At 35.5% G+C, this 15293-nt stretch overlaps 1 protein-coding gene across 1 annotated transcript; it reads right to left on the bottom strand.

Moving 5' to 3' along the window:
* Nucleotides 1–3269: 3269 nt before the first annotated feature.
* LOC130849957 (olfactory receptor 5W2-like) lies at nucleotides 3270–11338 on the bottom strand. Its single transcript, XM_057729221.1, has 2 exons — nucleotides 11070–11338; nucleotides 3270–3843 (listed from the first exon to the last, which is right to left on the bottom strand). Exons 1-2 carry the CDS (start codon nucleotides 11336–11338, stop codon nucleotides 3270–3272), a joined length of 843 nt encoding a protein of 280 aa, XP_057585204.1.
* Nucleotides 11339–15293: the final 3955 nt, after the last annotated feature.

Here is a 15293-nt window from a genome sequence, read left to right as displayed (position 1 = left end):
CATTCCAATACTGGGGATGGATTTACACAGCAGTAGAGTTGTATTTTATAGAGACAAATTGCATCAGCTAGAAAAGCTTGTCATGAGGTAATCTGGTTGAAGTTCCTATCTTAAACAGGGAAATCTGAGAGATAGAAAGGAAGAGTGATGGGTTAAATTTAGAGTGGTGTTGCTATTTGATTCATAACATGGTTCTAAAGAGAGATTTCCAGGGAGGTTAAAAGTCGCTGCCTCTGGCTTGAACAGAAAACCTCCTATTTATTGGTTTATTGAACATTATCACTGCTCTATTTCTATCAAATGTAGTTATACAGCCTATGACCACTATGTATCTGTCTGTTCTTTGCACTTGATATATACCCAAATCTATCATTGCTATGCCACATTTATACTTGAGTATTTCAGTTCAAGGATGAAGAAAGGGACCATGATATAGAAACTTGACTGTAATATTTACATGTTTTCTACTGTCATTGATAACATTGCATTTGAACAAGAATACTTTCCACCAGTCATTGGTGATGTGTGAGAGCTATGTGATATGGAAGAAGGAAAAGGTAGTGATGAGGATTGAAGTAGACAGGCTAGAATATATCAGTGGCTCTCGATCCATTGTTACATATTTCTGTAGAGTTTCGATATAGAAGAGTCTCTATACACCATTGGCCAAACTTCTATTTGAGTTATGAATTGCCTAAAAAAAATTCCTATCATTTCCTATTCAACCTCTCCAATTCCAGATGAGGAAGCATACTATTAGCTAAATGCTGTGTGCTGCAATTCTATTTTTGACTTCTATTTAATGGGCTTGAACTTTCTTTCTTCTTCATATCACAGCCATTAGATCCAAAAGATCCAATAAAAAGGATCCATATATAGATCAAATCAGTCTTTAAATGATGTAATAAATATCTGTCATATGAATGGAGATGGATATTTATTTACCTCTTAATACATGACAATCCACTGATGTCCTATTTTTCATAGACTTTAATTTTCAGACACTGTTTTGGGCCATGCTGCCTTTTATAAGCAACAGTTTCAAAAGAGTTCAGTGAATTGTTAAGATAGAAACCTACAAATATTTTATCTAAAACAAGAATTCTTTGTAGGTTTTTCCTACCATGAAAACTTTTCCTAACATGCCATAATGTCTCACAAATGCCACCTTGAACAAAAGAGGAAGTTTTTAAGCTTTACTTCCATTCTGAAATACTTTCACATGAGGACATTTTAGAATGACAACTAGAAGGTTTAAGACCCAGTGGCTTTTAGTTTTTAAATTTTAATGGATAATTAAGAGTGTCCTTCTGTAGCTTATGATCCTTCAAATATATGGCCATATCCTTGCTTTCTCAACAAACTGATTCAGTGCTTTAGCTTCCAGGAAATAAGAACAAAGACAGATGAAATATTCAAACATCAAGAACTCATGGCTCTTTATGGCTAGTATAATTAATATATATGTCTTTATAGATCCATTTTCCCAGTGTCCACAACCATTTCATGTACCTTCTGAAAAAATTATTATACACACATGCATATTGTATGTGTACTGTATTCTGCTTTATATATATGTATATATATTTGTATATACATGTACATACACATATATATGTGTGTGTGTATATATACATATATGTGTGTGTGTGTATGTGTGTGTGTGTATGAGATATGTACCAAGATCTCAGTTAATTTTGTGTGACTAATATATAATTAGCATGCCAAAATGATGTTGCTATTTTTGGTTTATTACAAATTTGCTTGTTTTCTCATTTTATGTCCCAGACAATATGAAGTACTCTGGTTAACAGTGATGGAGTGCTTAGTCCTTTAGCAAAGAATGCTCACAAACAGGGTAATATAAGTGAATGCCTTAAGTAGATGTTTGTATTTGAAACACAGAGAGACAAAGGGGGCATTTAGCCAGGGCTGAAAATGAGGAAGAAGGGAAGGAGATTATGCTGGAGGATATGACAGAAGAGACAATGGTTGATAATGACAGCACAATGATGTACTTATCAAGGCTGTTTCCATTGCTCTTTATAATCTAACTTTGGACTATTTTTTTTCTTTTTTTCCCAGATTTTTCAGATATAACTGACAAATAGCATGTACATTTATGAGGTTTGCATTGTGATGATTGAATATACATGCAAATTGTGAAACGATTACTACTCTAAAGTCAGTGAACACATTCATCACCTCATATAGTTACCACTGTAGTGTGTGTAGTGAGAACACTTAAGATCTACTCTCTTAGTGAATTTCAAGTTTATAATACAGTATTGTTAACTAGAGTCACCATATACATTAGATCCTCAGAACCTATTCATTGAATAGTTGAATAGAATAGAAAATGTGTACGCTTTGAACAACATGATCCATTTCTCTTACCTTCCAGTCCTTAGCAACCAACAATCTATTCTCTGTTTCTATAAGTTCACTCTACCTTTTTATATTCACCAAATATATGAGATCATACAGTACTAGCTTTTCTCTGACTGACGTATTTTACCTAGCTTAATGCCCTTGAGAGTTTTTCATGTTGTAGAAAACATGAATTCTTTACTTCTAAAGTCATGGGTTTGTCCACCTCAAGACCTCTCCAATTGTTACATCCTCTGACTACTATCTTTTCATCACCCAAATTGGGTTTTTTTAGATATGAGACTGAATATCTTTATGCAAAGATACCTTTCTCTTACACTAGTTTTAGACATTTGAATTTTTTTAATTACCTGATGATTTTGAGGTATATTATGAATTACTTGACCGTTTAGTTAATTAATGTCTAATATTAGCACCAGTTTAAATTCATTAGTATAGAATCTACAAGATGCACATTAAAATATAAAGGACCCAAGTGCTCAAAGATTGCTTGGTAAATGCACAATAAGTCTTAGTGAAATTGAAATAATGTTTGAATGAAAAATGTACAAGAACTAAAATAATTAGAAAGGTCAAAAGGATTTTCAAAAACAGCAAGCACCATATATACATTCTGGCCACATGCTAAGCATGATATGTGAGGGCAACTGCAGTATTTCTTAAGATTGGGGGGTAATACAAACACTTGTTTGTTTAGGAATTTGAGAAAATTATGTTTCTCATGTATCATGCCATATAATTTTGCTTAATCACGATGTGTGTGTGGGTGTGCACATATGCACAATATGCTTATTTAAAATTATAGTTTATCAGTTTTCCTAGGGCCTCTTGCACATCCTTGTTCCTTAGGCTGCAAATCAAAGGGTTTAACATGGGAATCACAGGGTGTAAAACAAAGAGATCATCTTGTCTTGATCTAGAGAGTAGGAAGAGCTAGGCCAGAAATTCATGAAGAGCAGAGTTCCCTGGAAGGTTGCCACAGCAGCTAGGTGGAAGCTGCAGGAGGAGAAAGCTTTGAAAATCCCCTCAGCAGAGCGGATCTTCAACACTGACAGGATGATATAAAAATAAGAGACAAGGACTCCGGAAATGGTACTCAGTTCAATAAAACCAGAAACGATGAATAATGCCAGCTCATTGACCTGGATATCAGAGCAGGAAAGGAGGAAAAGTAGAGGTAAATCACAGAAGAAATGGTTAATCTCATTTGACCCACAGAAGCATAAGCAGAATGTTAATGTCATGTGTATCAAAGCGTCTGTTACTCCCACCAGGTAAACCCCAGCCATGAGCAGGGAGCACACTCTGCTAGACATGCTGACTGCATAGAGCAAGGGGTTGCTGATGGCCTTGTACCGATCAAAGGCCATAACTGCCAGCAGCAGATACTCACAATCGGCAAATATACAGAAGATCAGGAATTGCAGAGCACAGCCATAGAAGGGGATTGACCTGTTCTTGGCAAATAGGTCCACCAGCATCTTGGGACCAACTGCTGTGGAAAAGCAGAGGTCACAGGAGAGGTGGCTGAGGAAAAAGTACATGGGTGTGTGCAGCTGGGGATCCATTCTAATCAGGATTATCATTCCAAGATTCACCAGAAGACTAATGAGGTAAACAGGTAGAAACAGGGCAAAGAGGGTGACTTTGTTCTCAGTGTTCTCAGTATTCCCAAGAAAATGAATTCAGTCAAGGAAGAACAATTCCCTCTATCCATCCTTCTTTGCTCTTTTAAACTTTTAGAAAATGGTCAAGAAAATGACATATGGATGTATAATACTTCTGCACATCTGCAAAATATCATAAGACAGAATGTGATTTTCTTTCTGTAATTGTCTTTTTATACTCAGAAAACATTCCAGATCATGAACACCACTCTTTAAAGAGGGAGAGCTATCTATTATGCAATAATAAAAATATCTGGGGTAGACGAGAAATTTTGATGTACATATAGATGTTCATGAGGTATCTTACTTTCTACCAGCTCTTCTCTGAGCATTACTTTCTTTATCTCAGGTAGTAGATTTTGATCAATTTAACTTCTTACCTCTTCAAAATAATATGGAAGACACATCAGTGTTAGAGAGATCAGGCTGTAAGACATAGGACTAAGCATTTCTGATGCTTGAAAATATTCACTTGGTTACAAAAAATGATTACAACTTGTGTATTTCTCAAAAAATAATGATTGGTTTGTCTTTGCCGTAGTTCCAGAAACAGTGAGTATATCAATGACTAGTAATAATAAAAACATAATTATGTTACTGGTTTTAGTTTATGTTGTGTTTAGTATTTGGTGAGACATGAAATAGGTATTATTGACCTGTTTTCTAGAAATGTATTATTGCTTTCCCAGAATGCTCATTACCTCTTTGTGGTTTCAAGGGATGACTCTCTTGACTTGTGGAAGAAAAGAGCTAAAAGGAAGTGAAAACAACAGGACTTACCACATACATTTGTATTGTTTTAGATTTTAAATGTCTTTTAATTTAATAAAATGGAAATGATATGAGGGACAATAAATGCATCTAAAGTACATAGACTTCTCTCTCTGTTAAATGTGTGTATATATGTGTTTATGTGCATATATTTTAATGTATATGGGAATAGAAGGTATATTGTGGACTTTTTCCTTAGACCTAAGTAAATATGACATAAGGTTCACATGCAAATTAATTTGCACATATTTTCATTTTTATTCTGGTACCTACATTGTTTTTTCAATGAGACAAAAGAAAGCAAAACCTACCTTAAATCCATGTATACACTTGCCCAATGATAAAAGGATTAAAGGCTTCCCTGTGAACCCAAGGGCAAAATAAAATAAATTAAGATTTATGTTGTGGATATTAACAAGTACAGACAGATGCTTCTGAGAATCTGAGATTCTGAGAAGAAAATATTATTTCTAGCTTTAAATGCATGTTTTAATGAGTAAGCAGGCATAAAATCCTTCATTTATAAATCTTTTATTTTCTCAAAAAATTAAGCATTTTCTCCTATATTCTTTAAATTAGGATCTGCAAACCTACCTGAGATGAGTAGGTCTTGGGTAGCTGAACAACAGGCAGATGGGATTTTATTTTACCGGGTACACTGGGACTTAAATCCCCCTGCTACTTCCCTTAGGCTTTGGAATTATGCAAACACTTCATTAATTACATTTCTGTTTCTGTGTTTTCCCCTGTGAATTCAGAAACAGCTTAGCAAAGACTGAGCTTTTATGCTTCACTATTGTCAGCAAATTGGTCTGTGGTAGGAAAGAAACTGTAAACTGTATTTATGGTGTGTTTCACAGTTACCCTAAGACTACCTCCTGCTTCTCTAGTCAAAGAGGAAAACTAATGACACACAAATAGATCCCGCCTCCATCATTTCCAACTCCTTTGGATTTTTCATTGCATTTTTGAAACATTCTCCTTCATAACCCATTAAATAATATTACTACACTTCAATCATATTTTCTTTTATATTGAAATATAGTACATATGCCATACAATTCATCCTTCTAATGTGTACATTTCCTTGGGTTTTAATATTTTCAAGGTTTTCATCCATCACCACTATCTACTTCCAGAATATTTTCATCAGTCCAATAAGAAACCCACACCTATTAGCTGTCATTCCCCCTTCTTTGCAGCCCCAGCCCTGGCAACCACTAATCTACATTCTGATTCTGCATGGTTTGCTATTCTTGGCCTTGCAAATAAATAGAATCATACAATATGTGTTTTTGGTTGTTATTGTCTTCTTTTGTTTTCTTTTTTGTCAAGCTTCTTTTCCTCAGTTAAATATTATCGAGGCTCATCCATGTTCTGCATGTGTCGGAATTTTGTTTCATTAAATGGCACAATAATGTTTCATTTTATGGATATAACACATTTTATTGATCCATTGTTCAGTCTGACAAACATTGGGTTGTTTCTTCTCTTTATCTATTATAAATAATGATGCTATGTCATTCTTGTCAATACTACCTATTAAGGCCACTTTCATCATCAAATATAGTCTCATTCCCATCCTCCAGCCACATATTCAGGGACATTTCATTGACTTTGTGACTCCCTCACATCCTCTAAATAGTGCACTCTTTTCTGAATTACATTTATTTTATTTCTGTGAGAATCTCTCTACTATATTTAAGGCATCATGAGTAAAAGCAATATTTATTTTGCATTTTCTAACCTCCATGATACAAAGATTTGAAAATGGTGTGCTTTCTAAGTATTTATCATGAAGTGTTTCTGTCTATTATAGTGGAGAATAATGTATAAAGAATAGAAATATACCTGCTTTGGGGATTTCTCTATAGGTATAGCTAATGTGTGCAGAGATGACTCATTTAAAGAAGTGTTCCCTAAAAAAAGATTGTTCATGGTGATGAGTTTTCTACATTAGCAGAGTTCCACTTTTTTTCTTGAAATAATTTGTTTGCTATTATCCATATTGATTCTTTTTTTTTTTTTTTTTTTGGTCTTCATGATATATTTATCGTAAAGTAACAGAAAACAAGTTGTTGAATAAGTACATGTTACCACGAGTGAGAAAATGAAAAGGAAAGCCCACAAAACACAACTATATGTGCAGATGCTATATATACACAAGAAAAATTTTGGAAGAATACACACCAAATTTTAAAAAACTTTCCTTTTGTGAGAACAGTTGACTTGTGAGAACAGTTGACTTGTGAGAACAGTTGACTTGAGAAGGGGACCGATGGAAACCTTCACTTTTTTATGTTTGATTTTTTTTAACAAAGAGTATTTTTATGTTATATCTTTGTGAATGAAATAAATTTGAAGTGGTTTTTTAACAAAGCTGAATGAGATAATTATGTGCAAGCCCTTTGTGAGCTACAAAATACCATCCAATAGCTAGGCATAGTTAAGGGAAGATATAAAAGAGAACAAGGTTTAATCAAGTTTTAAGTACCTTCTGACATTAAAACTCTATTATTACAATTGCTGCCTAATTTATCTCTGGGTTCTGCAGCCAAGGCCAGAGTATACTGCAAGTAAATTTTCAGGAAACAAAAGATTCCTTCTCCCAGAAAAAGACCAAAGAAAAACATTACTCACATCTCAGAAATTGCCCCCATATCCATCAAAAATTGATGTTCAATTTGATATTTTAGTTTGGATATTTTTGAGGTATATATTAGTAAAATCATATAGCTTTTACTCTTTTATTTCTGACTTCTTTCACTCAAGATTATTTTTGTGAAATTTCTCTATAATTTTGTATGTCAAGGTAATTCATTTATCCTCATTGCTGTATAGGTTTCCTAGGTACAAACATACCATATAGTTATTTATCTAATCTAGAGCCGGGGTCAGTATATTTGACCTGTAAAGTGTTATTGGAGATGGACAGACCATTTATTTATATATTTTCATGGTTGCTTTCATGATACAGGGAAAACCTGAGGGTTGTGACAAAGTTTATCAACTACAAACCCTAAAATATACACTATTTAACACTTTAAGGATAAGTTTGTCAGGTCCTGTTCTAACATGTTGAAAAAACTTTGAGTTGTTTTGAGTTCTGTATTATGACAAATAATGCAATGAAGACTATTTTTGTGTAAGTTTTGGTGGACATTTTCATTTATTTCTCTTGGGTATAATTCAAAAATGGCATTTTGCATCATAGGACATTTATATGTCCAGCTATATTAGACGCAGCTTAGAGATTTACAAAGTATACTGTGACAATTCTACTGCTAACTTGTAAAAGCCATGGTTGCTCCACATCCTCACCAACAGTGGATAATTCAATTATTTACATCTTGTTATTCTTTAGATGAGTTATAATAGTGCTTTTATTTACTATTAACTTTTTATTTGTTTTACTTAATGTGTTGCAGAAAGCCAATCCCACAAGAGACCAAGCACCACACTCAGAGGGTTGGAGACCTCAGGTTTATTGAGCTGGAGGACCCAGCCGAGCTAACGCTCCAAAATTCTGGGGCCCCTTTTCAGGCGAATCTTTTCCTTATATAGGTTAAGGCGTATAGCTATAATTGGCACAGACTGATTGGTTGGTTTAAACAAGGCTCTAGTTGAGTTTGGCACAAACTGATTGGTTACATAATTACTATAGGTTATGGGCAGTTACAGAGTGAGGGAGTTGCTATGGGTTACACACAAGGGAGGTGGGGGGTTTCCAAACAGATACTTGAATGAGCAGGAGCAGGACATTCCATACTTATCAGAACATCTTAAGGGTACAGTTGATAACTAGGTCATCTTGTTCTTATCACAACACAGCAAGCAGATTTTACAGAAACAGAGCTAGCATAAAGTTATAAACTTCAAATTTTCTCCCATCAAGTGGAGGGCTAATAAAGTTGGATATCCACTTCTGTGATGAGTCTATGCGTTCCCAAACTTGAATAACAGGGCACACAAAAAGGCCCTGTTTGAAAATGTTTGGCTTTCTGAATCTCATACTATCTAGATGGCTTCATGTCACCACTATTTCAAATTGAAACAACTTATGTGTATAGTACAATACGTTGTTTGAACATGAAGTGACTCCTTTTTTTTTTTTTTTTTTAACATTTTTCTAATCCTTTCCAATACTGGAGCTGGATTTACACAGCAGTAGAGTCAGATTTTATAGAAACAGTTTGTGTCAGCTGGAAATGATCTTGGAGGTAATCTAGTTGAAGTCTGTATCTTACATAGGAGAATCTGAGGGATAGAAAAGAAGAGTGATGAGTTAAGTTTAGAGTGGCATTGCTACCTGGTTCTTAGCATGGTTCTGTAGAGAGAGATGTCAGGGAGGTTGAAAGTTGTTGCCTCTGGAACTTCCTAGATGGTGCAGTGGTTAAGAATCTGCCTGACAATGCAGGAGACCCAGGTTTGAGCCCTGCTCTGGGAAGATCCCACATGCCACAAAGCAACTAAGCCCGTGAGCAACAAATATACTGAGCCCGTGTGCTGTAACTACTGAAGCCTACGTGCCTAGAGCCCATGCTCCACAACAAGAGGAGTCACTGCAGTGAGAAGCCTGCAAACCACCCCGCTCACCGCAACTAGAGAAAGCCCGTGTGGAGCAACAAAGACCCAACACAGCCAATAAAAAATTAAATAAATTAAAAAAACAGTTGCTTCCTGTGGGAAAACATTCAGAAGTCTTTCTGAAACCTTGAAAATGCTACTAAATGTAATTAAAGTATGTGGGCCGAGCGACTGGATGCAGGATGTCTTGCTTGAGCAGCAGAGGAACTGAGGGTGCTGGGCATGGAGACCATGGGGGCATAGGCTACCATGGAAACAGAAAATTGACCCTCTCTGGGGGTGCAGCCCCTTTCTCACTTGCACACATCATATCACCTTGTTTGGCCCCAGAGGATGGCTGGTTAGCCAGAGACGGGTAAGATTCCGCAGGGGAGGAGCAACCTAAGACAGGCACAGCCACAGAGGGGCCAACAGGGGTGGGGCACAGACCCTTAATCCTTTTGAGAGAGGTCTCCTGCCCCCAGGGCTGCTTTGCTCTCCAAGCCCAGCTCAAATCCACACCCAGCTCAAATCCACACCCTGCTCAAATCCACACCCTGCTCAAATCGGACCCAGGAGGCAAACAAAGATCATTGCCCCCAGTCATGTGAGGCCTTTGTTTACTTCAAAGATAACCTTGTTTGTGGGACTAAACCGGGGAGTGTTAGACCCTTAGGCTATGCCAAGAACTCAATAAAAGCAACCTGGGATCAATCAGCAAGGCTCTTCATCCTAGAGGTCTTGAGTCCCCCAGTCCCATCTTTCTCTTAAATCTGTGTCTGTGTTTTCTTTAAGCTTGCGGCACCCATCACTCACCTCAAGTCACCGAGCTGGTCTCAGCATCTCAGCAGCTGCCTCTGTATTTAACACAGAACTTTGTACTTATTGGATTATTGAACACTATTTTTTACAAATGTAATAATACAGCCTATGTCCCAGATATATCTCTTTGTTCTCTGCTTAGACACATACTCAAATCTACCATTATTATGACACATTTATACTTAAGTATTTCAGTGTCAAGGATGAAGTGTCAAGATATAGGAACTTGACTGTAGTAGTAGCCTACTACACACTGTCATTGATAATATTGCATTTGTAAAATGATATTTGCTATCAGTCACTGGTGGATGTATAAGAAGGATGTGATGTAGATATACTAACAAGAGAAACATAGTGATGTGGATAGAAGTAAACAGGTTAGAATACATCAAAATCTTTAGTGCAAATTTCTTATTTTTCCAAGTTAGAAGAGTCCTTATACATTCTTGCTAAGACTTTTGAGTTACCAATTATTTAAAAAAATATTCCCATAGTCTGTTATTTAACTATGAAAATTCTGGGAGAAGAAGAATCAGGTAATTCCATGTTTAGCCTTCCATTTAATGAGCTGAATTTTTTTCTTTTTTTATATGACACAAGTAGATATAATAACATGGGCTAATATTTAAATCAAGTCACTCTTTAGATACTGTAATAAATTTCTGGTAAACCAGGTAAACCCCAGCCATGAGCAGGGAGCACACTCTGCTGGACATGCTGACTGCATAGAGCAAAGGGTTGCTGATGGCCTTGTACCGATCATAGGCCATCACTGCCAGCAGCAGACACTCAGAATCTGCAAAGATACAAAAGATCGAGAACTGCAGAGCACAGCCATAGAAGGGAATTGACCTGTTCTTGGCAAATAGGTCCACCAGCATCTTGGGTCCAATTGCTGTGGAATAGCAGAGGTCACAGAAGGAGAGGTGGCTGAGGAAAAAGTACATGGGTGTGTGCAGCTGGGGATCCATTCTAATCTGGATTATCATTCCAAGATTTGCCAGAAGATTAATGAGGTAAACAAGTAGAAACATGGTAAATAAGGTCACTTTTTTCTTGGTGTTCTCAGTAATTCCCAATAAAATGAAATCAGTCAAGGAAGAGCAATTCCCTGTATCCATTCTTTTTTGTTATTATATAAACTTTTGAGAAAATGATCAAGAAAAGGACACATGGATGTGTAACATTTCTGTACATCTGCAAAATATCATAAGGAAAAATACAACTTCTTTCTGTAATTCTTATTTTATACTCAGAAAATTATCCAGTCATGAGCCTACTCTTTAAAGAGACATAATTATCTATTACCCAGTAACATAAATTATCTGGAATAGACAGTTGAGAAAGTGAACCAAATCTAAATGTCAGTTGTATGTTACTTTCTACAAGCTCATCTCTGAGCCTTATTTTTTATTTCAGGAAATACATTTGGTTGAATTTACCTCCCCTCTCCTCTTCAGTGTTAGAGATACTGAGCTGTAAGACACAGGACTTGTCATCTTCTATTCTTAAAAATATTCACAGGGATACAAAAACAATTACAATTTTAAAGTTTCTCAAAAACATGATTGGTTTAAAAGTATTTGTATTAATTCCTGAACACATTAGCATGTCACTGGCTGATGATAATGGTCATAAATATGTTATCAGCTGTGATTTATGTTGTGTTTAGTAGTTAGTGAGACATAACCTAAGAATCAGTATCCTTTTTTCCAGGTATTTATTATTGCTTTACAACAATACTCATTAACTCTTTGCAGAATGATTGGTGTCAAATCATGAGTCTCTCGACCAGTGGAAGAAAAGAGCTAAAAGGAATTGAAAACAACAGAACAACACATACATAAGCATCTCTTTGGATTTTAATTGGGCTTTAATATTATAAAATGAAATTGAGATGAGGGACAATAAGCTCTTCCAAGAAATACACATACTGTCCCTTGTGTATGTGTATATTTATATGTCATGTGTTTGATGTGTAAATGTTTTTGATGTATATGAGAATAGAATGTAAGTAATGGACTTTTTCCTTAGAGCTAAGTAAAAATGTCATATTGTTTACCTGAAGATGAATTTGCACATTTTTATTTTTACTGTGGTACTTACATTATTTTTAAACAAAACAAAACACAGCTTGCATTCATGTATATACTTATCCAATGATAAAAAGAGTAGAAGCTTTCTTGTGAGCTAACATCAAAATAACATAATTAAGAAGTTATACTGTGCATATTAAGAAGTTCAAACAGATCCTTCCCAACCAGAGAAATAAATATCGTTTCCAGTAATTAAATGCAGAGTTTATTTAACTGTGTAAGTAGGCATAAACATTTCATTTACAAATACCTTTAATTCTTTCTCAAAATGTTAAGTATTTTCTCCTATATTCTTTATATTAGGACCTGGAAACCTACCTGAGAGGAGCAGGTCTTGGGTAGCTGAACAATATGCAGATGGCTTTTTATTTTACCAGGTACCTTGGGACCTAAATCTCTGAAGCTACTACCCCTAGGCTTTGATGTTATGCAAATACTTTATTAATTATGTTTCTGCTTGTGTGTTTTCCCCTCTGAATTCAGAAACAACTTAGCAAATGCTTAGCTTTTATGCTTCACTATTGTCACCACATTGATCTGTGGTAGGAAGGAAACTGCAAATTGTATTCATGGTGTGTTTCACAATTATCCAGAGACTATCTTCTGCTTTTCTAGCAAAAGAGGAAACTTAATGACACTCAAAACTTCCCCCTTAAACTTCCAACTCCTTTTGAATATTCGTTGTGTTTTTGAAACATCCTCCTTCATACCTCATTTAGGAACATATTACTCTTTGATCCTATTTTCTTTTTTATTGAAATATAATATGTATACCATGAAATTCACCCCTTTAATGTATACAGTTCCTCGGGATTTAGTATATTTTCATGGTTGCTCATCTGTCACCTTTATCTAATCCAGCACATTTTTGTCACTCCAATAAGAAACCCACACCTCTTACCTGTCAGCTCCCTTTCCCCTTCCTCCTAGCCCCTAGCAACCACTACTTCTATGTGGTTTCCTATTCTGGACATCTCATATACACAGAGTCTTACAGTATGTGTTTTTTTGCTTGTTTTTTTGGGGTGTTTTTTTGTTTTTGTTTTTGTTTTTCCTGCCTGGATTCTTTCCTTGAGGAAAGTGTTTCCAAGGTTCATCCATGTTGCTCCGGGTCAGAATTTTGTTTCATCCTATGGCACAATAATATTTCATTTTATAGACAGAAGAGATGGAACACATTGTGTTGATCCATTATTCAGCTGGATGCACATTGGGTTGTTTCTACTCTTTATTTAAAATGAAAATGATGCAATAACATTCCTGTCAATTCTACCTTTCAAGGCAGCCTTCATCACCAAACATCGTCTTATTCCCATCCTGCAACCACATATCATCCAGGGGCATTTCATTGACTTTGTGACTCTCTCACATTCCCTAAATAATGCACTGTTTTCTGAATTATGTTTATTTTATTCATAAGAGAATATTTCCATCACATTTAAGTCTTCAGGAATAAAATCATTTTTTTTTCTTTTATTTCCTAAATTTTCTGGTACAATGATTTGAAAAGGTAATGTTTTCTAAATATTTATTACTAAGTGTTTCTGGCTACCAAAGTGGAGATTGAGGTACCAAGGATAAGAATATACCTGCTTTGGGGATTTTTCTAGTAATATAGCTCATAGGCACAAAGATGACTCATTTAAAAAACTTTCTGTGGATGACGATTTTTCTAAATCAGCAGAGTTCCATTTTTTTCTTAAGATAATGTGTTTGCTACTATGCACATTAGTTCTATGCAAAACTGAGAAACAACAGAAGTTTCAGTTTTATGTCCTCCCAAAATCTTACCTAACAGACAACAATGGAATTCTCCACACTCCTTGAACTTTGCTCTACTGTCTCGGTATCTGGTGTGATTGGAATACTTTCCAATGTCCCAGAACTAATCCTCCTTTCACAATGGCCTGAATGATTAAAATGTCAGTCACTCTCCCTCTATGTGTGTGCTGTTCAAGTACTGCTTTGTTCAGGGGCTTTTAAAGTAAATGCACAACAATAATAAAAGGAGACTGCATAACCTGCCACTGTGGAAAACAGTATGGGGGGTTATCAAAAAAGTAAATATAGGACTACCATATGACTCAGCAATTCTACTCCTGGATTTATATCCAAAAAAAAAAAAAAAAAAAAAAACTAATTCAAAAAGATGCATGCACCCCAGTGTTCATAGCAGCATTATTTACAATTTCTGAGACATGGATGCAAGCTAAGCGTCCACAAACAGATAATTGGATAAAGAAGATGTGGTATATATTTACAATGGAATACTACTCAGCCATACAAAAGAAAGAATTTTGCTGTTTGCAATGCCATGGATGGACTCGGAGGGTATTTGCTAAGTGAAATGTCAGACAGAGAAAGATAAATGCTGTGCGGTATTGCTTATACGTGGAAGCTAAAAAAATACAACAAACTAGTGAATATTACATAAAAGAAGTAGTCACACAGATAAAGAGGACAAATTAGTGATTACTAGTGGGGAGGAAGTGACAGGCAAGATAAGGGTGAGGCAGTGGAAGGTAAAACTATTGGGTACAAAATAGGCTCAAGAATGTATTGTGCAACACAGGGAATATAGCCAGTATTTTGTAATAACTGTAAATGGAAAGTAAGCTTTTTAAAATTTCATACAAAGTAAAAATTAATAAAATGGCAAAAAAGAAGAGTGCACATATTCTCACAGGTTTAATTACAATATCAAAAGCTATTACTAAATAAATCTGGAATTAGAAATTACAGAGTTCTACAATGGGCTAATGATAGTTTGGGAAGATTAAAGAGAGCTATACACTTTTCACACATTTTCCTCAGAGCTACAGTGCCTATTTATCCTCCCTTTGAATTTTTGCCATTTTTTAACTGTTTGACCAACAGAAATTGGCAGAAATATTGTAAGTCACTTGTTAGTCTTATCTTTAAGAAGACAGGATGTGAAAGCCATGATCTACCATGTAGGAAGTTCAACTAATCATCTGAA

This window comes from Hippopotamus amphibius, chromosome 3, assembly GCF_030028045.1.
Source record: "Hippopotamus amphibius kiboko isolate mHipAmp2 chromosome 3, mHipAmp2.hap2, whole genome shotgun sequence".
Classification (NCBI taxonomy): Eukaryota; Metazoa; Chordata; class Mammalia; order Artiodactyla; family Hippopotamidae; genus Hippopotamus; species Hippopotamus amphibius.
This window is presented reverse-complemented; position numbering and strand designations above follow the sequence as displayed.

Bases quoted from the DNA above. Each gene is read 5' to 3' on its own strand.
- LOC130849957 (XM_057729221.1), bottom strand. From the start codon at position 11,338: ATGGATACAGGGAATTGCTCTTCCTTGACTGATTTCATTTTATTGGGA. The intron at 3,844-11,069 runs GTCAATTCCCTT...TGCCAAGAACAG, and splicing joins GACCTATTTGCCAAGAACAG to GTCAATCCCCTTCTATGGCT.